This window comes from Triplophysa dalaica, chromosome 15 (genome assembly GCF_015846415.1).
Source record: "Triplophysa dalaica isolate WHDGS20190420 chromosome 15, ASM1584641v1, whole genome shotgun sequence".
NCBI lineage: Eukaryota > Metazoa > Chordata > Actinopteri > Cypriniformes > Nemacheilidae > Triplophysa > Triplophysa dalaica.
The window spans coordinates 11238755-11263936 of NC_079556.1; the positions used below are offsets into that span (position 1 = coordinate 11238755).

Here is a 25182-nt window from a genome sequence, read left to right on the forward strand (position 1 = left end):
CACATAGAATCTTGTTTATGCAAACCTTGTGTGTGTTTCTGTTTTTGTTTACCTATTCAGACGCATTTATGTACATGTCACTATTTTATAGGCACTCATGATGATGTATTTAATGTTCAAAAAAAACTTTACGGATTTTGTAAGTCTGTCATTGCTCGTTTTATACATTGGGTTGATTCCATTGTGTAACAGTTTTTTATGCTTCAGCCAATTTTTATTTCTGTTGTTTTGGATCTGAAGAGGTAAATGTGATCGCCTTCCTTGAATTTGAATGGTTAATTCAATACTGGATACTTTTGGTGATGCAAAGACTTGAAACGGACTGTAGGAAAAACAATAAAAAAAGGATATGACTATTGTGAATTTTATTTTATTTAGCTTTACAAACACTGAAACCCAAACATCATAGTTGTTTGACAACACAAGATTAATGTGGGTAAGTATTGTCCACTAGATGTCGGTTGATCTTAATTTTCTAGGCTGAATTTGTCCAACAATTTTATGATGTTCTGAAACAGAGAAAATATCTTTCAGTTCGACGCTCCAAAATAATATTTCTTTATTCACTTGTGTTTGCAAGTTACCTTTCCCCCAAATCCTTTGGCCATATCAGCTGCATCTGCTCCATGCTGTAGTGTAAATATCAATGAACGACCAGTGTTGTCATGTTTCATGTGGTAAAATGTTATTGTTTAATCACTTTTGGATTATAATATTATAGTGATCAAGGACCCTTTACCTTATTCTTCATACGATGGTCTGCCCCATTAACAAGCAGAAGTTTTACTAGATCTTCGTAGTTACTCAGCACAGCTGCCTAAGTGAGACGACACAACCTCTACATTTACTGTATGCCATTCATCTCATTTCATATAAACCGTGTCCAAATGACACACTAAACAAATTTGCCTGACCTTATGCAATGTAATCCTATTTTGATGGTAACTACTGTACCATTAGTGGTGTCTTTCCAGCTTTGTCACGGACATTTACGTCGGCTCCAGCTTTGAGGAGGACAGTGGCCACTGCAGCGCTCCCGCTGATGACCGCCACACGCATGAGTGGAGTCCAGAGAAAAACCTTGTCCCTCAAATCCACCTGTTTGTATAAAAACACAGTCTGTCATCGCCGGTACCAACTCTGTTTTTGAAAGGTTCTGCCTCACATGATGCTCTCTGTGTGGAGACAAACTAAGTGAAGAAATATGTAAACAACAAATGGAAAAATCTTGAATTTCATAGCACACATAGCAAATTAAGGTGTTTTACATGTTGTTTACATGTGACATTACATAAACATTTTCAATGGAAGTTGATTTAATGTAAAAAAAATGCAGAACCATTTCATTTGAGTATTCCCCTATAAAATGTTTAATCATGTATTTATTTTTCATTTTATGTTCATTTTAAGACTCTCTTATTAAATATATTTATTTATTTTTTACATTTATATATATATATATATATATATTAAATATTAGTATTATATGATGAGTTTGTTTTTTTCAAAAATCAAGTTTTTTTTATTGTGCATTCCAATTAATATCAATCAAATTGCCGTTGGTTTGTTTTGATTTAATCCATAAGAACTAAAATCAGTTAAACAGAATAAAACCATGGTAATTTTATAAAAAACATGATTTTTGAAAAACATTCAAAACAGAGTTTTTCTTCAAATATGTAAGTTTTAACGTTATGTTTATTTTTGGGATTATATCAGATGTTGTATGCCATATTTGCCATAGTTACAAATGAGTTATTATAGTTACTGTATATAATATAGTTATTATATAGAGTTACTATATTAAATCCACATTGGATGAACCATTGACCTCACAGCCATCCAGGATCATGTATGTGATGACAGGCAGGTGTCCCCCATCTACAGCCCAGTGGAGTGGACTACAGCCATTCTTGTCTCTTGCCTCCCACGTGGTCCCACACTTACGTAGGTACTTCACAATGTCCAAGTGACCAGCATAACATGCCATCATAAGACTGAAAAAATGACATTTGAAGGCATGAATTATTAAGTTTAATTCATAATTAATATTAAATTAAATTAAAATGGAACTGTACAGTACACATTATATATCGACTACATTATACATTTACCTGTCTTTTCCAGTACTGTCTCTCAGTTTAATGTCGGCTCCATCCTTCACCAAAATGTCCAATAAGCTACAAGCCAAAAGTCGATGATCAAATAATATTTTGACTATGGTTTCTGCTGTATTTTACAGAATAAAAGTTTATTAAATAGCTTCGCAAATGGAAGATTGGGAATGTATAGGACATTGTATAGGTCGCTACAATATACACAAGTAATGAGTTTACCTCATAAAACCTTTCTGAGCAGCCACCATCAGAGCTGTGTACCCCATTTTGTCACAAACATTAACATCCACTGTGCTAGAGAAGATTTGCATGAGAGGGACGATAAACTGGCGTTATAAATATAAGTGTACATTAAGCATTGGAATTACGCCTATTGGGCAGAAATACAATTTTTAACAGAAATTGAATTAGTACTGTGATAGTCTTGTTGGGTATAAGTTCTTAAACATGCACAAGCTATATGATCTTGTGGTTTAACAGCTGGAAAAAAAAGTCTCACCCAGACTGCAACACGTTGTTTAGCTCCTTTTCATCTTCTCTGTTAACAGCCTGGTGGAGATTTTTACCACTGTACGGCTCTCCTGTGGTCACATTTTGAACATATATTTGAAAATAGCGATCGATTTTTCTGCAACATTTGATGCCTACAACAAGCTTAAATGGGATTGTATATTCGGTTTGTCTAAAATAGCTATGTTTAAATATGCTTTGTATAACACAATAACAGATCAAATCCTTGACTGGAGGTCAAATGTTTTCTCACGTGTGGTGAAGACAGAGACAGTTGGGCTAAGGTGGCTCTCTCCTGAAGGTCTGGTAACCCTGAGTCTGAAACTGTAAGAGGTACTGGGCTCCAGTTCCTCAACAACATGATGGGTGCTGTACCCTCTGTTAAAACAACAAAAAGTAAAAAAAGTGTTGCTGAATTTTTGTATCTCTAGACAGGTTTGTTATCAGTAAGAGAAGGCTTACATAAATACTGTGTTGTATCTCTGTGTTTTTGGGTCCGTGTGCTCTACAGAGTAGCGGGTCCAGTGTTCAGGCGAACCGGTCCGAGGTTTGTTGTCTACATGAACCCAGATCAGCTCGATACTATGATGAGTGACTTTACCAATCACAGGCGGCTGAGGAGACTCAGAAGATGCTGCACAGGAATTACACTTTGAGTGAATAAATAGTAGGAAGAAGACATGGTTGTCCTAATGTGTATTATAGTTTAATATATAGTTTTGGGGTTATTTTCTGTATAATGTAAGCTAGTTGTGTCCTATGGTGATTATAAATGAATATAAATAAAATATTCCAAATAAAATCACTCTTTGTTCTTTATTTTGCATAGAAACAGATTGTTTTGAAATGGGATGAAATACAAACCAATCTACATAGTAAATATTGAATGTGAAGCAACAACAAACTGTCATATATCCTTAATGTGCTATTCAGCTGTAACATATCGGTCAACTGCGGCCTATTGCGTTCATCTTAATAAAGGTCATGAATATCATGTAACAATGCAACGAGAATAATTAACCACCAGCTAACCAAGACTGGATTAGTAATTAAATTCAAGGATTATCCATTACTATTTAATCACTTCTGTTTGAGAAAGCTTTAAAACATTTATAAAAAATGACAATGTAGCATTACCTAAAGCATTAGATAAATGCAGCTTTCTGTGAATTAAGAGTTCAGTTTTAAGATCAAGTTTTTTAGGCACTTTTCATTGTAGGCCTACAACGTTTGCATTTGAAATGTTCTTATTTTACAACTTTTTTTCTTTCTTCTCACTATACATTGTGGAATTTATACATGTTTTTGGATGTAGTTTATTTTATTGTGGAGACCAAATAAACCAGACGCATTGAAAACAAACTCGTGTAGCGTCAAAACACAAATCAACAGTCTACCTGCTTTCATCGTTGTCTTCGTCGATGTTTCCCTTGTACCGATGGGGAAAATGGCTCACACAGAGGATGATAGTTTGTATTTAGGAGTAGGAGTCCGCTGCTGTGTTCTTAAACTCTCTCACACACACCTTTGATTCAGCATGTCTTACCGTTGCCATGGCAACGACAATGACGCAGTACGCATGGACCATTTAACTTTTCTTTTACACAAATGTCCAAATTAAAGACTGCTGTGTCAGCTTTCACGTGTAAACAATTCATGATTATAGCCATTGCTTAACAGTTTCAGATAGATCCTACACTTACTATCATCAGATGAGGCTCTATTGTGATGGGATTAATGACCACATGACCGATGCAAATCTGTGCCGCTGCGCGTCGGAGCGCGCATTCAGTGCGTTCGCTGAGCGGGACATCCGATGACACAAAAGACTGATCTGGAGCTAACTTGTTCAGGACCATAATAAAAGTTTGACGTTATGACGATTTATTAATAGAGTCTCGTCATTGAAGGAGTCGGACCATTCATTGCCTTTAATTAACTTTAAGAGGTGCGCGAGAAAATGGAGCTATCAACAGATGCGGAGAAACTATCTGAGTCTGAAGGAACTAAAGACATCGATTCGGATGACCTGCTTGAGCTGAACCAATTCGACGGACTTCCTTTTTCCTCGAGATATTACAAACTATTAAGAGAAAGAAAAGGACTGCCGGTGTGGGAAGCGAAATGCGAGTTTATGGACAGTCTGATCAACCATCAGATTATTATGGTTCCTGGCACAGCCAAAACAGGACACAGCACACAGGTCATTTTTTTGCTTCAAAAATTATTTAAAACAATTAAACAATGGGTTACATTATTCTTTATACTTTTCTTAAGATTGCATCATATTATTTATCTTTGAACAGAACCTTAGTTACTATTTTGTGAATCAAATGATATTTACATAAAGGTGCATTTGAATGTTCGGCACCACAAATCTTATTAATGGGTATTTTATTCACAAATGGACCTGTGGTCATCCGTCTGTATCTCCATTTAGATACCTCAGTGGTGTGCAGAGTTCTGCTTATCTACGCAGTATCAGAATGGCATGGTGGTGTGCACTCAGATTCACCAGCAGAGCGCTGTGGAACTGGCCCTTCGTGTGGCTGATGAGATGGATGTTAACATCGGTCATGAGGTTGGGTACAGCATCCCATTTCAGACCTGCATCTCTACCGACACCGTATTGCGGTATGTACTGCATGTCTTCGTTCAGTGGTATAAATGTGTGAGGTAAGTACTTTGTCCTTTGCACCGGACCAAACCACTATTTCACTTGGTTTTACCATCCCCCCTTCATTACTGCCACACGTGTTGCTTCTTTTCACGGGCGCCTGTCCTTCTCAACAATATAAAAGCCAACAAAAGGCAGAGGGGGCTGTGTCTGAGGGTCTCCACGGCAGCTGCCATGCTCCCGTGCTGCCCGTATGCTTCATCAATGCTTTCAAGATAGCCGAAAGTCGGTCTGGCGAACAAAGACCCAGAACAGTGATTAAAACAGCTGTGACCTAATGAAAATGCTGACGTTACCACAGTTAATCATAATCCAATCACTTCTGTATGTCTTCACTTGTTTATTTTATGTCAGATGTAGATGGTCATTTGGAGTTTTTTTTTTAAATAAAAACTGCTTTTTGTATTACATAAAACTTAAACAAAGAATCCAATGTAATCTGTTGCTTCGCAGATACTACACAGATGATGTCTTGCTCCGAGAGATGATGTCGAATCCCCTCTTGGAGCAGTATGGCGTGGTGGTCATCGATCAGGTCCAGGAACGCACCGTCAGCACAGACCTGCTCCTCGGACTGCTTAAAGACGTGCTCCTTGCGCGTCCAGAGCTCCGACTGGTCATCCTCACCGCCCCTCATTCCACTGAGACAATGTTGCGCCATTATGGAAGCATTCCTCAGATCCGTGTGGATGAGCCGCAGCTGTGTGAGGTGGTTTATGGTAGTGGTAGAGGGGGCGTAAAGGATTACCTCTGCTCTGCTATTAGACTGGCGCTGGAAATCCATCAGAATCAAGACGATGGAGACATCGTGACATTCTTGGCAACTGAGCAAGTAAGAGATTCAACTTTAAAGACTAGTTCACAGACTAGACCTGAAAAATGCCATCAAACATTCACTTTCAACTGTTATTGGGTAAAAAAAAAAAGATATTTATGTGTCCCATTTAAAAACTTAATGCCAACTTTGAAATGTTTGAAATGTTAGCATTTGTTTGTGCAGCCTTAAAGGAATAGTTCACCCCAAAATTATCTTTGTTCCAGAGTTTACTTACCCTCATGCAATCCTAGGTTTACAGCCCATGACTTTCTTTCTGGTGCAAGACACATTTTGAGTAATTTGGAGATAAGAAATTGATGTAAATCTTTTTGAGTGTATTTAACCTAGATAGGTCTTGTTAGACTCTGCACATTTAAAAACACCTATAAAACAACACGTAATGGTGGATATTTTACAAATTAACATTTTAAATTTTTGGATGACCTATTCCTAAGGCGCTGTGTCCACCTGCGGCGGTCCACCTGTGTCCACCTGAGGCGTCTACGTCTGCGGCCGACGTGTTTTTTAAAGTGTTTTCATCAGAAACTTTTTTAAAAAGCAATCGTTTTTTTTCTGTGCTCAGCGCTGGTGCTATGCAGTTCAACTTGGCGCCCTAGTTAAAAAATGCTCAACTTTGGGCAGAACGCTGCGCCTGCAGCGGGCATTTTGAGCCACGTAAATGCGCCTTGATGGACACAGACCCTAAGAGATGAGATAGGGCTGGACATTAATAATGCTGTTTTAGTTGGTGTTTTGTTTTATTTATTTAGTATATATATATTTTTTATTATTAGTTGGCAATTAGTAGAGGTACTGTAATTGTAATTGCATGTACAATATTTAAGAGGGGCAACATTACACACTCTCAGAGTACCACATGGTTTGAAACCATTGCTAAAGTGTAACAATTTTATTGGGTAATTTACTTTAATATATTTTTCTCAGCCTCCCAGGCAATGGGCTGAACATTATTTTAATGGAGGTTTAGTGTTATGTCACACAAATGTCATCATCCCGACTTGCTCGGGGGGAAACTTGCACAGAACTGCAAAAGGTTCCATTTCCATGGTAATAGAAACGTTTCTTTCTCTTTCCATTTTGCAAGGAGATTGAATGTGCCCATGCCATTTTGCGGAGGGAGGGTGCCAGCTTCGCATTGCCTCATGGTGAAATGGTGCCTGTAACCGTCTGCCCTGAGCTAGGACACTGTTACTCAGATCATTCTGTGGAGAAAAACATTAGAAAAGTCTTCCTCACCTGCAGCCCCAGCGCAGACTTATTCTGGGCCGTTCCGACCATTCGCTTTGTGATTGATGCTGGAGTGCAAAAACGATATGTATGTCATGATTATTTATTGTGTACAGTGATTATATATCTACATTAAGTTATTTTATTTCCTTGTGGATATTTTGCGTGTATGACACAGTCTTCCATTGTTACAGGTGTACAACCCTAGAATCAGAGCAAATTCTATTGTCATTCGACCGATTAGCAGGAGCCAAGCTGAGAGCCGTAAACAACTTGCTGGCCCAAAAGGTCAGTCTTGATTCTTTAGTGGACTGAATATCGTCTCATAACAGGGAATACAAAGTCATACAGATAATATCATAACAAGCAAAAAAATATCCCAGAACAATAGAACCGTGGTCTATGCTCCTATGTCATGTCCCATTCCACAGCTCCTCTCTCATCCCTACTTTCCTACCAACTCTTCACTCTTCTATCAACAATAAAGGCAAAAAGCCCTCCCCAAAAAACGTATAAAACATAGCAATTACACTGCGCGTCACATCCAGTGTAGACAAATTTTTAAATTATAATAGTTTCTAATGCATTTCTAATGTCTTTTGTTGTGTCGCGTCTGGTGCATACACGCTATTACACTAAAGCTGATAAAGATGCTAAGTATTTGTTTGTTATATATACCTAAAGCTAGATAACTAAAAACTTAAAAAGCACACCACTGTTTTTTGAAGTAAAGATTTTATGTCCTGAAGTATAAACTTCTGTTACCTGACTTTATCTTCTCAACAGGCAAGTGCTTCTGCTTATATCAAGAGGACGCATCACTTCCCGCTGAATGCATCCCTCACATTCTCGAGTCTGACATCACTTCCACTGTGCTCTTCCTAAAACGCATGGAAATTGCTGGCCTGAGCCACTGTGACTTTATTGACAGACCAGGTGAGATGCTACCCACTTTTACTGATTCCCTATACATGTGTTTATTAGGGATACAGTCAATTTGTGCATATTCTCCCCTTTAATGTAAATATAAACAAACACCATTGATTGTACTCCTGAAATCCTGTATATGTGTATAATTTTGAACAGTAAATGTTTGCATTAATCACTTATTCATAAACTTGCTGTAGTGAATCTCTTACATAAGCTATGAATCTGAGTCATCTGTCTCTGAAAGCCCCGAACACAAACAAGCTGTTCAATACTCACTGTTTACAGCAGCCAAGCAGTACTGGGATTAGCCAGGTCCTCTTGGCTTACAGTGAGTGTGCAGATGGGTATGTCCTGTTCACTGCTGGCTTTAAGAGGTGGTGAGCCGTGCTTTAGCTGAGCTGACAGTACTCTGACTGGTCTCTTTGTTCCAGAGAGAACCTGCTTCCATAACACCCGCCAGTCAAAAGAGAAAGCGCATCATTAGTGAAGCTATGACAAGAGAATTTCTGTGCAAGAGCAACTTGGTGTGAACAACAAGATGAATATCTGATGATGTGCTAGAGGAAAAATGTGAAGAGCTTTTGTGCCTAGTTACAACTATAAGTAAATGTAAGATGAACTTGTTAGTTAACTTTGATGTTGTACTTTTTGTACTGTCAGCGCAATCGACCAACAGTCATTTCTGACATCCCTAGATCAAGCAATGATGTCAATTTAACCATTCAGTTTGTGTTATGATTTATTGCATATTTGGAAGCAGTTCATGTAATGTTTGTGTTTAAGAACAATGGATATCTTTTGTTAGAATATTTTTAAAAGTTAAAGAAGTTGATCATTCCTGGATGCACTTCAATTGATTTTCATGCAATTTAATATTTTACGTCTATTGTTTATTTTACTCTTCAGATCCAGAAAGCCTGATGCAAGCTTTAGAGGAGCTCGACTACCTTGCTGCTTTGGATGATGATGGAAATCTGTCTGAGATTGGAATTATAATGTCAGAGTTTCCTCTCGAGCCTCAGATGGCCAAGACCTTGCTTGCGTCCTGTGAGTTTGACTGTGTCAGTGAAGTGTTGACCATTGCTGCCATGCTAACAGGTAAATCCTTCTCAGTAATTTATCTTAACAGGTTTACTTTTCATTCTTTGTATTTATTCCTCCGTACAATTCGGATTACCGTGTTTATAAATTATTTTCATTGCTACCATCAATAAAACATTTTTACAGTAGGATGTATACTTGTTAATTGAAAGATCACTTCAAACCTTCTTTCTTACTCAGCTCCAAGCAGTTTCCTGATACCTCCAGTGGAGACGAGTCAGAAAGCTTTACTGTGCCACCAACAGTTCCAGCATGTTGAGGGAGACCACTTCACCCTTATAAACATATATAATGCCTACAAATATGCTCAGGAAGGGCCATGTGAGTGTATTTTGTGCATCAAATCATAAATAATAAATATCGTCGAAGTCCTCCTGAATACTCGGACGTCCAAATATGCTGTATTTCAGGAAATTGAAGAAACACTGTACTTTTTAAATTATTAAATACAGTGAAAATTGACAGCACTAAATTATTTCTATTGGTTAGATATTTTCAAAACCCAATGACAAACATAAAGGCTCAGTATGAAATATTGAGATACAGGGTTTCAGAAAGACAGCAGCGATATGGACTATACAGGACTGTAATGTATTGCTAATAAAATATACTGTATAGACAACATTTGATTCAGTAGGTGACGCCCGATGATGGACAAAATTCCTGTCAAAACCTCAGATGTCCTGTTTTGACAGGCACTTTATATTTTTTATTGGTTATATTTTTGCAAAACCCTGTGACAAACATAAAAGGTGACTAACATGTATGATTTATGACAAAAATAAAAATCATAAAATATTGCTATACAAGGTTTCAAGAGGACAATAGGGGTATTTAATATATGTCTATTTCCATCACCAGCCTTTTTATAAAGTCTTCATGCACTGCCCTTTAACAAGGCAATATTTCCATCAGTCCCTCTGAATACACTGAATTTAAAAGATTTTACATAAACCTTCTCTAATGCAAACATTCGTTCTGACTATTAGACTCTAATGCGGAACGCTGGTGTGAGGAGCATTTCCTGACCCTGAATGCTCTTCAGACAGCAGATGCGATACGGTCTGAGCTGACAGATATTCTGAAACGGATAGAGCTGCCAGTGTCCTTACCAGCTTTTGGCTCTAAAAGCAACATTGTTAACATCAAGCGTGCTCTATTGGCTGGATTCTTCATGCAGGTTTGCATATAGAAATGATAACATCATTTTATGAAATACATACTTTCAATGCATATTCATCAAATATTAAAGCTCCTTCACAGTTTTTTTATTAAAAATGAACTGATAATGAAATGTCACATGCACTAAAATGACACTTTGTGTAAAAAATGGTACATACGTTCTTAACTGTACATTGTATGATCAAGCCAGATTTGTAAATGGCAGATTAGTGAAGTGTAATTTACATTTCTTTGGTAAATCATTGAGTGCTTTTCTAATGTATTCCCCATTGTTTAATCTCTGTGTGGGATTTTCCAGGTGGCCAGGGACGTCGATGGGTCAGGGAATTACTTCATGCTTACCCATAAGCATGTGGCTCAGATCCACCCACTGTCTGGCTATGGAACTGAGAAGGATTTTCCGGAATGGGTTCTGTACCATGAGCATACACTGTCAGAAAACAACTGTATTAGAACTGTCTCCCACATATCAGCGCATGAGTAAGTTAAGACTTTGGATGAGTTGATGATTCGTGTATCTATAGAAGATAAAAGACAAGGACAAATATTAGGAACTAACAGTATAAAAAAATGCAATGCTTCCTTTTGTAGCTGTTCTTGAATATATTCTTATCTTTTGGGCTCTGTTTTCCTGTGTCAGGTTTATTCAGATGGCCCCACAGTACTTCTACTACAACCTGCCACCTAGTGAGAGTAAAGACATACTGCAGCACATTATGGATCATGGCTCAGCTGCCCCATCTAAAGGCAAAAGAAAACTCCAAACCTCCACCCATCCTGCCATTGAAGAGCAGCCCAATGAGCGTTGTGCCATACAGTGACCATGGACACTGTATGGCTTTGTCAGTGTGTTAACATGACAACAAAAAGGATGTTAACAATGCTGGTGTGTTATACAGTAACCACAAAATTTATGGGGCAAAACAAGGTATCTTTATTATATTAACTGTGTTTGATTGTTTCATCATTAAGAGGTAAATAGAGATTTAGAATACAGGGTTTTTCTTAAATTCGTATTTGTTTTGGAGAAGGTGGTTTCATCATTGGGCTCATAAAGCCTCCTTTCACAGGACAAGGAACACCCCATCCACTAAAATAGAGGTTGCTTCACTTGTTTTTATTTATGGACCAACAGTGTACTATATAAATCATAATATCATTATTACTGCTGTGCAGTAGTTAATAAATAAGCTGTTATTGACTTTGTGGTGTCTAAACTGTCATTGATAAACTAGCTGCTAGTGAGCCTTTAAAAATAATTGTAAAAATAGCTTATTAAGCCATTCACATCAGAATAGTGCCCTAGTAACAATAAACATCACTTTGCTTGAGTTTTAGTTTTTTAAATATGTATTTATTTGTAAGGTATTTTCAGATAATATCCTATAAAGTCTCTTAATATGATAAATGGGTTTTTGTATAAGTTACAACTTTTAATGCAAAGTTTTTGGTCACAGTGTGTCATTTAAAATGTTTCATTGTCATTTAATAAATCACGTTCTTAAGGAGGTTGTTTGCGTAATACATAATGTTTCGTATTTTTTCATACGTTTCTTTCGCCGGAATTCATGACAAAGTGCAAACGGAGGGAGGATGGATGTGTTGTGAGAAACACTTACGCAATTCTTGTATTTTGTATCATCTCACAGCAGTTCCCACTGCAGGTCCAGCACACACGTTATGACAGATGGCAAACTCACATTGCACAAAGACGCAACGCTTGATGTTTGTCGCGCTGCTTCGCACGCTGATTGGTCGACTTTGTGTCGACGTCACCTTTCTAGCTACAGACCTGAAAGACGCGACGCGTCCTGTGTGACTGTGTTGGTATGTCGCTTTTCTTTGCGTCTGTAACTTCTTCATAAAATGCGGTTTGGATTGTCATTTACTGTAGCCTGACATATTTGAGAGTTAAAGTGTTGTTTTAATTGACTCATTGTTTAAACTATTACAAAAAGATCTTGTAAACAGTGCCAAGCTAACAGAGATGGGTATAGCAAGAAGCAGGATGAAAAAAGTTGCACCTGTTTCGGTGACTGAAGAGGTTTGTAGCGGAGGCAGTGACGTAGATGGACACTTGTTAGGTTCCTCAAACACAAGTTTAGTTCGGATCGGGTCGATAAGAAAAAGACATCGGACAGACTGTGACAGTGAGGGGCAAGAGTCTGAGGTTTCGGCCGAAGATGACACTCTTGCGGAGGTGGACAGAATCATCGCCGAGTGTGAAAACAGCAGGACTTCTCATAAGATGCCAACGTTTGGATCAAAGTCATCTGGGCTTTGCTATGCCAAACGACATGATGCCAGTAACGACATTTACATAGACAGTAAACATGACTTACAGCAGGGTGCTTGTGTGAAGAATGATGAAGTTAACACAATAAACAAACCAACTTCAAACATTCAGGAACAAGTAAGTATGATCTTTTTTTCAATTTGATCACGCATGTAAACAGAAAACAAATATCCCTGGCCTTATTTAAAAAGCAATGGATAATGGATTTTTATTTTTTGACAGATTAGTCCTTCAAAGGACCAGTTGTGTAGTACCAACACAGAGAGCACAGCAACAGCTTTGTAAGTTGTGTACTTCATTAATCATTTATCCAAGCTGGGTTAGACTTTTGCTCTGAAAGAAGATAGGTTGTGTCCAGCATCATGCTTGGTTGAGAATGGTCTATAATGCAGTGTTTTTTTACATTGTATGTCTTTATTAAGTCAAGCTTCAATTGTGGTTTATTTAATTTTTTTAGATGTCATGGAACTGGTGGCATTTCTTCTCTGTTCTTGCCCATCACATATGACCCTTCAGAAGAAGACCTTATGGACACAATTGAGAGGGAATTTGGATAAAGAATATATCAAAACTGATCCCTATAAGTAAACTGAGGTTGTGAATATTTTTTTGTATTAATAATTTTTTTAATGAAATGATGTTGCATTTTAAGGCAAATTCGATTTAAAATACATCTGGGGATTTGCATTCAAAAAGGCCATATAGAAGCCCATGCATTTATAAAAAAAAGTGGACGAAAGATGAAAGATTATTATATTCTTAAGATTTAAGAGGTAAAATGCCCTGTTTGAGCTGTATTGAACCGTAGAAACTATGCTTTATGATCCTTTATTTTGTATTCTGCATCAAGCCATTTGTCTGAAAGAAAAAAATGTCTCCCCGGAATGTGTATGTGGTTTCATTTCCTGACCACATTTCTAGAATCCTCCACCCTTCTGAGAAAGGAATGTACATCAGGGGTGTTTAAGTGGTTCCATGAAGTCAGTCTATAACTTCTATATATCCTGTTGTCAACCAGATTAAATAATGCTCAAAATTAGCCTAATTTGGTGATTTTTGAAGCATAAATCATGATTTAATCACAAAAACTCTTCGAAAAAAGGTATGATGTTCTACAGTTCTCCTTTTATATCATTCATTATTCGTTTATTTTTCCACATGTTCTAAGCATCACAGCAAACAAAAGAAGATTGATTTATTATCTAGAAATGTTACACATTTTCTGTTGATGAAAGTATTTAACTGACACGTTGTTTATTTGATATAACCATAGGAGAACTGGCCCAAAGTTGAGCCTTCACATTTTGCAGATTTGTTTTTTGCCAAATCGCCTCTGGCTTGATCACTATTCAGGGACTATTAACATCTGTTAACACTCATGTATTTTCTTAATGTTATTATGAATACAGCAGTTTAACTTTACAATCCTTAGACATTTTACAGTTTGTAAGGTAAAATATAAATTGAATACCGTTTTGTTAAACATTTTACAGTACCAATTTAATTAACAATATTCATGCAGCATTGTGAAAAGTGAGCTGGCAAGCCTGACAAAAAATCATTATTAGTACTTTTTTCATTCTTTTTTTCAAGTTTCAAGTTTCAAGTTTATTTATATACAACATTTATTTTTTTCTTATGCTTATAATTTGTGTTGAACATGTTACCACCTTATGTGCTACTCCTCGGCTGCTTTTTCTTCATGATTCAGTCAAGCCACACATTTCATTTTTATTAAATACTGTGATGTAATGAAATGAAATGAAAGAAACTGTACAATTATATTTATACAAAGACATTTCAGACATTTAAGCACGCACCCTCAGAACTAGCTAAATGTTTGTAAGCTTGTTAGAAACATCTCACTCAAGGGTTCCTTAAATGTTTCAACGATACAATATACAGCTCTGGAAGAATTAAGAGGCTCTCCAAATTTGCCTTGAATCCGCATTTCTACATGTATTGTGGCCATTCCAGTCAAGTTTCTGTTAAATTTCAACAAAATAAAGCTCAGGAGTGACATTTAGCCGCTCAACAGCAATACTCACGACTGAGACCATGCCACGACGCAATAAATTCTGTGATTTAAAAGCAGATTTTTTATCAAATATAAATCTTACTATTGTTAAATAAATGTAAAATACTGTGTAGTTTATAAATGGAAATAAAGATTTATATTAATGGCCTGAAAATATATATTTTACCAATTTGTCCAGTTTTTTGCATTTTTATTTGAAATTTGTGAAAAGTATTAGTTTTTTTACCTTAACACACATAAACAGTAAATAAAAACGATATATTTTTTACACATATATATGCAATGCAAAAGGAATTGAAGACAGTGCCGATTTTTATCACAAAGAGCACAACTAATATATAAAAAAGATATTTGCCACACGGCGTCACTGTTTCCGCGCTGTTGATAAATAAACATCTTTGGGAATGTCGGTCAGTAAGGCAAGGAGGCGGGGAACCATTCTAAAAGCCGATTGGTCGCGCCTCCCGGAAATATAGTTGGTCTTGTGATTTGATTGGTCCTAATTTGAGCGCAATGGTGGAGTGTTAAGCAACACTGCATATTTTCGAAATTAAAACTGGCATTTATCTGAACAATAATCCGACATGTCTCACTGTGGGAATATTATATTACTGGAAAACACGCAAGGTTTATTCCCGGGCTATGGTAAGGAAGAATGAACGAAAACAACACAATTTATTTTGGTCAATTCACAATGTCTTCCACACTTACAGCTGGTGTTTGTTTTTTCCACATCTGCACTAAAAATGTGTTTGGCAGGAAGAGCTGTTATGATGAGAGCTGTTTCCTCTCCATTTATGACTTCACCTTTTGAACTTTTAGACAATAAAAACAGACCTCAAACAAGCACAGGACCTGCTCCAGGTCTTTACATTTATCAGAATTGCTTGCTGTAGTTTGGAAATCAATTGAATCGTAAAATACCTATCAATACATGTCATCTGACAATCCAGAAACCAAAATGCAAAAAGCATTTCTTTAGCTGTCTGTTGTCCTTTTATTAAGCTAATATGTTTTCGTTAGATGCTGAAAATCTGTACTTTCCGGAGCACTCATGTCAGTAAGTAAAATGAATTAGGTAAACTTACTACTGGGAAATGGATAAGTGATGATGCATTACAGATCCGATCCAGTATAACCTAACAAAACAGACAGGAAGTGATGCATCATGGGTGTGTCAGCATGAGAAGAGTAAGTTACTCGAAACAACAGTAGGAAGCAGAACTGAAACATGTGGCTATACTGATTTTTTTACTCAAACAAGTACTTTGATAAGCTCTGAAGCATTTATTAAAACAACAAAGCACATATTCTTCATTGTTTATTAAAAAAAGAGTATTAAATAAAAGAGTATCATATGATAATCACAGTGTAGATAATTAATCACATTTACATTTTTACATACTGGTTTTCCTTTTTCTTTATGCAGTGTACCATACATCATACATTTCCCCTATATATGTACATATAAATGTAAAAACGAAGAAAAATGATTTCTTTTAAGACAAACATAGTACAAAGGCTTTGGCAAAAGAGTGCATTAATCTTTTTCACAATAGTAAACAAAATGCTCTGTTGTAGAGCGCGAAATAAAAGCAGCGAAGTAAAGAGAAGTCCAGTGCATATTTATGTTTTTGCCCATGAGAGAATCAGAATTCATGCCCCCATATAGTTTGTCCCTACATATTGTCAGTAACAGTTCAGTCTTATTTAGTTTGAGGCCGGAAGCAACATGCTGACTGGCAGTGCTGTGCCATGGGGCAAGGCTTTAGCTGTGGTGATCTTGTTAATATTCCGAACCTCCGCTTGCCAGGAAGGGATCTTTTTGGTGGTCATGTGCCGGCGTGCGTGCTTGGTGAGGTGATCGCTGCGCATAAACCTTCGCTCACACACCGGGCAGACAAACTTCTTTTCGCCCGTGTGCGTCCGCCGGTGCCGGGAGAGCTCATCAGAGCGAGCAAATTTCTTATCGCACCCTTCCCAGTTACAACTGAAAGGTTTCTCCCCTGAAAGAAAAATTGAATGAATTAAAATATAGACTAAACCCTTGCACTTGAAGTATTATACATTAACCGTTATATACCTGTGTGTGTTCTCAGATGTGCCTTTAGGTGAGAACTCTTGAAATACGTCTTCCGACAGCCTGGAAAATTGCAGACATAGTTGCGTCTGCGTGAAAAGTCGCCCTGTATGACAGTGCTCTGACTTGAGGGCACGTAGACAGGTGCTGGAGCCAGAGGCAGTAGTTTGGTGTTTCCCAGGGTCATAACAGTGTGTGGACAATGTGGAGAAGAAGACACTGGTGATTGAGGCATCACAAACATCACTGTCCCCTGAGGCACTGAAGAACCCATCAAGAGAGGCTGTGGTAAGATAGACTTCACCCCAGGACTGTGCTTCTGAGCTGGGCCCTGAATAAATGTGGCTGAGATGACTCCTGGTTGTGCCATTGGGAACATCTGGCATATGATTGGTGGACTAGGTGTCGGGGGTGGTGACTGAGGAGATAATATAAAGGAGGGCTTATCATCTCTTTTGGGGGTTGAGCTGTTTTTATGGCATGTGATTTCTGTTGTGTTTACTGTCGGGGGTAAAGCGCTTTGTGAAGGAACCTCAGGCAGCTTTTTATCAGTCTTTGATGGGTACACCGCTTGTGGAATGTTTTGATAGAGTGAGCTGTCAGCCGTGTGCCGTATTACGCTGGTTGCCAAGGCTCTGCAGAATGGGGGTGTGGTCTTCTCTGTGGACTGTCCTGAAGAAGCAATCTGATTGATGGAAGCCATGGTGGGACAAGCAGATCTTGCGCTGGGGAGGTTGAGACACGGTTGGGCTAGTGGGGATGGGAATCCGGGCACAACTGAAGTGTTGGAGGTCTCTGTAAAACTGGGGCTGTGTGGTGGTGTCATGCACTGCAAAAAAAATAGACGATGAGAAATTGGCAAGTAAAATGAAGGTCTTCGATTAACTAAACATACCGGTTCTATTTACAGTGGAATTATTAAATATGTTAATCTCTCACTACTACCATTACAGCACCAGTTTGTTATATAACCACAGGGAAGAAGCTTGTGCTGAAGTTCAGTTCGAAAAGTAGCGTATATCAAGATTGCCAGATGTCCACGCTGTCATAAAACCCTCCCCAAGTTTTTTCAGCAAACAAATCTGATTCTGATAAGAGCTTTGTACTACGACATGCGACGCCAGAGAACCGTGATGTTCTCCCAGTTTGAATATTGATATATAACAGCTTTACATGCACATATTTTACTTCTAAGCTGTTCCGAATAAGAATACTAGCTTACCAGTGAGGAGAGCGAGACAAAGTCCTTTGGGGTCTCCGGAGGTTCCGGTTGCAAAACAGAATCGCAGGAGTCCGATGCTGGTGTGAGAGGGCGAGGTTTGAAGGCGTTGGGTTTTGGAGACATCTGCCTCCAGAAGCTCATGCAGACCAAAGCTTCAGCAGCTTCCAAGTCATTATATTCTGGCACACTGCACGAAGAGTGCTCGCTGGTGTGTCTTTTCCCATCCAGGGATTCTTTGCAGACCTCCATCCGCGCTCCCTGAGAACGACAGGGAAATTACAAAATTAATGTAATAGTCCCATAAAAAAAGCTCTCTGGTTGATTTCAACACAGCTCAGCTGCTTGGTAGATCTGAATAAGTCTTTCTCCTTGTCTTTATCTATCCATGGATCCAGAAGTACTATGAGAGTTTAACAGAAGAGCCCTTTTTAATGCAACCCATCTGTAGGGACCCTCTGTCATCAGACTGTCACCTCCCACTGCCAAATAAAGCCAAAACAATGACGTGCTCTCAACCCGACCACGTGAATCACCAATGAGCGAAACTCAGAACGGCTGATAGGCACGGGAACAGCTCAACGGTGCCCAAGGGTAGAAAACTTTGATTGAAGGCCCCTCCCATGCAGAGTTTACGAAGAATGACACCATTACCGAGCATTATGCATGTTTCTTATGTGCACCTGATAAACGTATGTACAGTCTGCAATACAGTGTGCGGTATGGCTATTTCAACTGGTCTTGCTTTACAGGAATTGCTTTACAAATAACACATAATTATCAATATGTTAATTCTGGTAAAAAAGTTCACCTGAAGACTTTTACAATTTCTAAATGGCCTATTTCCCACTCTTTATCAACTGCATGCACTTAAAATGGGATGCAAAACCTGATGATCCATGTTAACAAACCGCATTTATTGTAGGCTACTTCTGCTCAAGCAAGAACATCTGACCATTATTTTCACAATTATGTATTTTTTTAACATTTTATTACTGACTTGGAAATAGTAATGAATCCTAAATGTTTATGTTCGAGTTTTACATTTTTAAAACAATATTGAAAATACAAATGAGCATAAAATAGTCTTAAAATAAAAGAGCATAAATCAGTAAGTTACATAAATTGGGTTATGACAAATAACGGGTTTAAACGCGTATTGTACGCTTTTTGTTTACTATCAGAGAGGAATGCACCCGTAGGCTATGACGTAAGTAACGTTACAGACAGATACGCACGGATAAAACTTTATAAGAGTTACGATTCATTGTAACCTTTCACGCTGCTTGAGACAAATACTTACAACGTAACAAAGTGTAAGTTAAATCAATTAAACACAAAAACAGTCAGCGTCAATAAAATCATAAGTAACTCGTTAAAAAATGAAGTAAATAATTATTCTATTCTTACCCCAAATATGTCTGTCATGTTAGCGAACTGAAGTGTTGACATCTACACAAAATGTATGAAAAAATATTACTGATATGAAAAGTATAGCAGAACAAAGAAACGGAGCTGCTCCGCCTGTTCAGTGACGACTCACACCGGAATTCAGTTCGCCTTCACCAGCAGCTGAGTGAAACAAGTCCGAGAAAAAAAAACAAAATTCACAACAGTCTGGCGGTCGGCAACACGCCACCAATGAAAAACAAATGTGTGTGAGACCTTGACCAATTGCGTGAAGCACGACGCGTGATCGGTGCGTGATAGGCGTGCGATTGGAGGAGACGGGGTGCGTGGCTGCCCATGGGCGTGAGGAGGGAGTCATCAGTGTCGCTGTAAACCCGCTGAACTGATAGTCGCGTATCTGGGCGAAAGGTCGCAGCCTCAACAAGCCGAGCAAAAGTGAAATGTGTTTGGTTGTCTGCTCAGCATAAACATGTTAAGCGATTCACACAGAGCCCGAAGAAATAAGAGATGTTGTCAATAAAAAAAAACCGTTTCCAAATTACAACCGGTTAAAAAAAGTTTAAAACATGGTGTGCTCTAATACATTTAAATTGTGACGAAAGTTATTAATGCACGGATATTGGTACAGTGTATATGTGACCCTAGACAACAAAACCAATTTTTCGAAATTGAGATGTTTACGTAATCAGAAAGCTGAATAAATAAACTTTCTGTTGATATATGAGTTGTTTGAATAGGACAATATCTGGCTGAGATACAATGGTTTAAAATCTGAGAGTGCAAAAAAAAATCAAATTTTGAGAAAATGGTTGTTAATCAGAGGCACTGTGGCATGCCATCCACTCACAAAAATAATGTTTTTATATAGGGTAGGAAATGTACAAAATATCTTTACTGAATATCCTGATGATTTTTGGCATAAAATAAAAATCGATAATTTCCACCCATACAATGTATTTTTGTCTTTTACTAAAAATGCTCCCGTGCTACTTAAGACTGGTTTTGTGATCCAGGCTTGCATATAAAGTTGACTTCTGAATTAACTTTTCTTGTGATTACCATAAAAGAAAAAAAACTGCAAACGGATTAGACAGTTTAGACAAATAACTTTTAAGCTGAGCATAACTGACAAGTTAATAGGCTTATCACAATAAAAAGGTTATTATATATTACTTCCATTACATTTTATGTGTATGAAAATCACATTTATGAAGTCATGAAATATGATCAGGTTTTCCTGTAAACCCGACATGTAATAAGTTTCAAGTTCAAGCACACTGTAGGCTCAGGATAATTGTGAATGCTGTTATAAATGCTCATAAATCTCAAGCATGAACATTATATAACTGTTTAGCTACAGTGAGAGTACAAAATATACTCTTACCTCAACCCATGACCTGATTTAACCCCATTTAATTGAGACTTTTGATAAAGCTGTAATTCTTGGAGTTGTGAGGTGGATGTAATCATCTGTTTATGGTAATGTGCTGAAAAATCTTCTTGTCCTGCCTAAATTCAGTATCAAATGTCTTAGTCACACCCTCTCTGAGAGGATGGGGGGACAGTAACTTGTTCGTCTGCCTTTAGAGGCAATGGTACTTTTAGGCCCGGATGCACAGATACAGCGTAGCATTAACTACGACTGTGCCTTAGTTGAATAAGTATAGAAGATATTAATGTTGCTTTCATAAAAATGCCTCAGAATAATACATTACTCGTGTGCATCTTGAGACAAAACAATGGCACTGATATATTTTAAGATATTTCCTGGCAAAGTATATTCAGTTCAGATATGTCACACATTCATTTTAGTCTAGATCTACCCTTAAGCCTTGTCTGTGAAACCGGCCCTTAAATGTGTGGATGTTAAAAAAGATCAACCTGACACATGTCATGCATGCTCTCCCCACAGGTGATAGATGATTACTGTTAAAAGTTTGACTGTTCCTTTTCAGGGAAAATGTTTATAGTTTCTTGTAACACACTGAAATGCACTGTCAAGCTGCCAGACATGTTATCTTAATCTTAAATAATTTATTAGTCAGGCTTAGTAAAGTTTTTATTGTTGCCGGATAATTTGAGGTTATGGAGGACATTCATGTATAGGTCTTTAATAAGGAGGTGTAAGTAAACAACTCTCTATTAATGATTACTTTACCTTTGTTAATAGCATTTTATCTTCAGATAAAATAATAATAAAGTCGGAATATGAATCATCTAGGGTTGCACAATATTTAAAAATTACCAAAATATTAATGATATAAAAAAGAATATGGAGCATGTATAATCAATATAGTTTACTGGTTTCATTACTTAAAGCATTTTCATAATTTATATTTCACCGTTTAGAAGTTATCACATTTTCAATTCTCCAATACTGTTTAACCTTAAAATCATCAATAAAATCAATAAAATAAGTTAAGAGTCATTTGAAATGTGATATTCACATAGTGATTAACTGTGTTAAAATCTTATTCTGAAATTAAATTAATGCCTTTTAATTCTGCCTGTATTGACATCAATTGTTATATTAGTCACCCTTTTTGTATGTCACTGCAAATATCTCACCAATAAATATTATCACGTATGTGTGCTTGTCAACTTTTACGGAAAAACAGCGAATTTGGACATCTAAGCTTTCAGAAGGATCTAATTAATATAACTATTCCTAGCATGTTGAAAAGTCGGACCGTGTTAATGAACTTGATAATATTTCTTGAGTAAATCTAGCAAGAGCTCTTGTGAAGACATTTTACTAAACTACATTGACTACCGCAATATACTGAGTATTAGTCTATTATATAATTACCATTATCTCTACAAATCAAATCGTGATGAACCTAAATATGCTCATCATCTTCTGGGCCGCTGGGAAGTGAGGGCTCATGTTAGTGAACATTTAGTATACCAGCAGGTGCAGTGTCAGCGCAACTTCCAAGTCTATGCATACATGCATCACAAAAGCTCAGGCGTTCTGTGTTGTTTAAGGCAGTGATGAAATGCAGCACCAGCAGGAGTATTTCTAGCAGTGTGTGGGAAGCGTAGGAGTCATGATCGAAGCGAGAGGCATGTTTGTGATGGAAGTGGAGCAGACTAACAGAGGAAAGGAAGGAAACTAGAGGAAAGGTCATAATGCTATTCATGTCTCCCATCCAGTAGCTCCCAGCACCCAAACGCCAGATCTCACATAACTAAAGAGCTTCTGCTTAGCTGAAGTCTAGAGACGTGTCCAAGGAAGGTTCAGTTATTCCTGGAGGTGTTAATGTACTACTGTGGCTGTCACCCACGTGTTTTCCCTGGTTATGGTTTTTTTGTATTAATCTGTCCTATCATATGTTTAAGAAACTTTGTATAGACCCTGTGACAATGCTTTACTATTGGTTTATTATGTGCTTTGTCCATCATTGGCTGTCATTAAAAGATATTAGATGAATGCTGTATATGTGTGTATATATGAAGGGCTTAAGATTTATACGTTCTAGCAGTGCTGCTTGTAGGCAAATCAGATGCACGTAGACCTTCCAATGACAGGTTGATCAACAGAAACTCCCCATTTGCTTCACGTAAGTGGGTGTGTATCTGGGTGAAAGGGCGATAGCGGAGACTGAATGTCAGTTTTACAACAGGTTTTGTGGTCTGGTATGTAATGTACAGACTCTGAGTGGCACGTGTGTTTAAGTAGTCTGGTCTGACACGTGTTGTCCGGCATGTGATCTGTAGATGGTTGCAATGTCAATACAGATTACGTTTTAAAATTCACTTTAGCAGACAATAATGAGGGACGGATGATAAATAATATTCAGAATCATAATAGGAATCCAACAACTTAACTAAAGTTACGGCCTCAACCCTGACAGACGCGGCTAGAAAAGTATCATGACAATCAGGTGATATTTCTGCGTTTTCAGGGGGCCAGTGATTAAAGTCAAATGATCTATTAGGATGATGCCTGGAGTCATGATGAACCAGAGAGACCCTGCAGTGGCTTATGTAAGTTTTATTCACAGGTCAACAGACAAATATCTGATGCAGGTTTTCAAGTTTTCCAGCTTTCATTTTTCTTATTATGCAGTGTAAGTTATAAGTAACACATTTCGGTAATGTATTATCATCACAGATATGTTTTAGGCTACTGTACTCACCACATTAACATTATATTCATAATTTTGTTACATTTATTAATTTTAAATGTGAGTTATCTGTTATTTTAAAAGGTGTTTTTAAATATTAAATACTTGTGTGATTTGATTTTTGAGATCCAGCCTTGTAACTACAATAAGAACTGCACTGTCATTGAGCCCTGAAGTTACAGAAATCGAATACAATTTATATCGTCATAAAAAGCCAAGTGCCACAAAACACTAGATGAGTGAAATACTGCACTAGTCCCATTGTGTCACTAACCTCTTGTGTAGGTCTGTTTGTGTGCTGGATGTCGGTTGTCTGTTTCTCGGCCATATATAGTCAGACCTAAGAATGGGATGCATGTCAATGTAGAGTAGGCCAAAGGCCAATGAGATCTGGAAAGGACCATCTCATCAGCAAGGCCTTTATATGTGACAGATATATCCCAAACTCAGGAACGAGCTATTAATATTGTGACTTTTAAGGGCTTTCTTATGAGTTATAAAGAATATATATATGTCAAGTAGAGCACCTCGGCACCTTGATTCCTGTGTATGTTTACACACATAATCCATTTAAAGAGTTCTCTCAAACACAAATGCATTTGTTTAGGCAGGGTGGTCTAGAGTGCCAGACCTAAAAGTCTGCAGCCCTACCAATCCGTTGACAGTAAAAGCAAGTGGGCAAGAGATGGGTGTGTCTGTGCTGTGTGTAAAAGTAATGCGGTAATCCAATAAGACCCAGCTGACTCAGAGAGACGTGTTGCACTGCAAAGTTCATGAGACCAAAATACTCACTGCTTCCCAAGGATTGTATGGATCTATATTGTTTCTCTGAATGTGGCTATTTTCCGAGCCCATTCGCTTTGTAGACTATTTTAAACACAAGAAAGCGGTTGTGTTTAGACACAAAATGCATGGTTTCATTTTGTTTTTCAAGAAAGGAAAATGTAATCTTTGACAGGAAAGCGTTGCGGAATGAAAAAAACAGTAATTAAGGGAAAGAAGCAGAATGTCTTTAGTGATCTTCAGTCACCATATGTTATTTACAGGTTGTGCAGCATTTTGTCCACTTATACACAAACATATCCCTTGAATGGGAATGGATTAGGACAGGAATGTCAGCAAACAACAGAATGGGGGGTTTTGTGTGCGTGCAGAAATACACAGGAAGTGCCGGCTAATTTCCGCGTTGACCTAAATTTTAACGTCCCAAGAGTTTTTAACTTCTCACAGGTAGAAAACAAAGTCATTACATTTCTTAAAACTGCAGTCACAAACAATGTCAACTATTGAGACGACAAAAAAGAAGTAAAACACCATCTTTATATGAAACACGGTCTTAAAAATTGGTCTATAATTTAGATAAAAGCACTTTCTAACTTACATGGGGCACCGTTCTCAGGATTTCTAAGAAAGTTTACTGCTTTTTG

The 25182-nt window shown here is 37.6% G+C and overlaps 3 protein-coding genes across 3 annotated transcripts; 1 reads left to right on the forward strand and 2 right to left on the reverse strand.

Annotated features, from left to right (window-relative positions):
• Nucleotides 1-350: 350 nt before the first annotated feature.
• On the reverse strand, nt 351-4180 carry fank1 (fibronectin type III and ankyrin repeat domains 1). Its single transcript, XM_056767501.1, has 11 exons — nt 4025-4180; nt 3090-3261; nt 2881-3005; nt 2617-2698; nt 2337-2411; nt 2115-2180; nt 1832-1997; nt 955-1098; nt 740-817; nt 585-629; nt 351-509 (listed from the first exon to the last, which is right to left on the reverse strand). Exons 1-11 carry the CDS (start codon nt 4032-4034, stop codon nt 468-470), a joined length of 1005 nt encoding a protein of 334 aa, XP_056623479.1. The 5' UTR covers nt 4035-4180; the 3' UTR covers nt 351-467.
• A 185-nt stretch (nt 4181-4365) lies between these two features.
• On the forward strand, nt 4366-12081 carry dhx32b (DEAH (Asp-Glu-Ala-His) box polypeptide 32b). Its single transcript, XM_056767500.1, has 11 exons — nt 4366-4830; nt 5068-5261; nt 5758-6136; nt 7227-7457; nt 7564-7657; nt 8156-8305; nt 9206-9397; nt 9581-9721; nt 10390-10580; nt 10881-11062; nt 11223-12081. The coding sequence occupies exons 1-11, from the start codon at nt 4588-4590 to the stop codon at nt 11401-11403; spliced, it is 2178 nt and encodes a 725-aa protein (XP_056623478.1). The 5' UTR covers nt 4366-4587; the 3' UTR covers nt 11404-12081.
• Nucleotides 12082-16224: 4143 nt separating this feature from the next.
• Nucleotides 16225-19827, reverse strand: klf11b (Kruppel like factor 11b). The gene is made up of 4 exons (XM_056767482.1): nt 19626-19827; nt 18219-18476; nt 17000-17825; nt 16225-16922 (listed from the first exon to the last, which is right to left on the reverse strand). Exons 1-4 carry the CDS (start codon nt 19665-19667, stop codon nt 16627-16629), a joined length of 1422 nt encoding a protein of 473 aa, XP_056623460.1. The 5' UTR covers nt 19668-19827; the 3' UTR covers nt 16225-16626.
• Between the last annotated feature and the right edge of the window lie 5355 nt (nt 19828-25182).

Bases quoted from the DNA above. Each gene is read 5' to 3' on its own strand.
- dhx32b (XM_056767500.1), top strand. From the start codon at position 4,588: ATGGAGCTATCAACAGATGCGGAGAAACTATCTGAGTCTGAAGGAACT. The intron at 6,137-7,226 runs GTAAGAGATTCA...CCATTTTGCAAG, and splicing joins CATTCTTGGCAACTGAGCAA to GAGATTGAATGTGCCCATGC. The intron at 9,722-10,389 runs GTGAGTGTATTT...TCTGACTATTAG, and splicing joins ATATGCTCAGGAAGGGCCAT to ACTCTAATGCGGAACGCTGG.
- klf11b (XM_056767482.1), bottom strand. From the start codon at position 19,667: ATGTCAACACTTCAGTTCGCTAACATGACAGACATATTTGGG. The intron at 17,826-18,218 runs GTAAGCTAGTAT...TTTTTTTTGCAG, and splicing joins TTGTCTCGCTCTCCTCACTG to TGCATGACACCACCACACAG. The intron at 16,923-16,999 runs GTATATAACGGT...TTTTTCTTTCAG, and splicing joins ACATCTGAGAACACACACAG to GGGAGAAACCTTTCAGTTGT.
- fank1 (XM_056767501.1), bottom strand. The intron at 3,006-3,089 runs GTAAGCCTTCTC...TTGTTTTAACAG, and splicing joins AGATACAACACAGTATTTAT to AGGGTACAGCACCCATCATG. The intron at 630-739 runs GTAAAGGGTCCT...TTTACACTACAG, and splicing joins ACCATCGTATGAAGAATAAG to CATGGAGCAGATGCAGCTGA.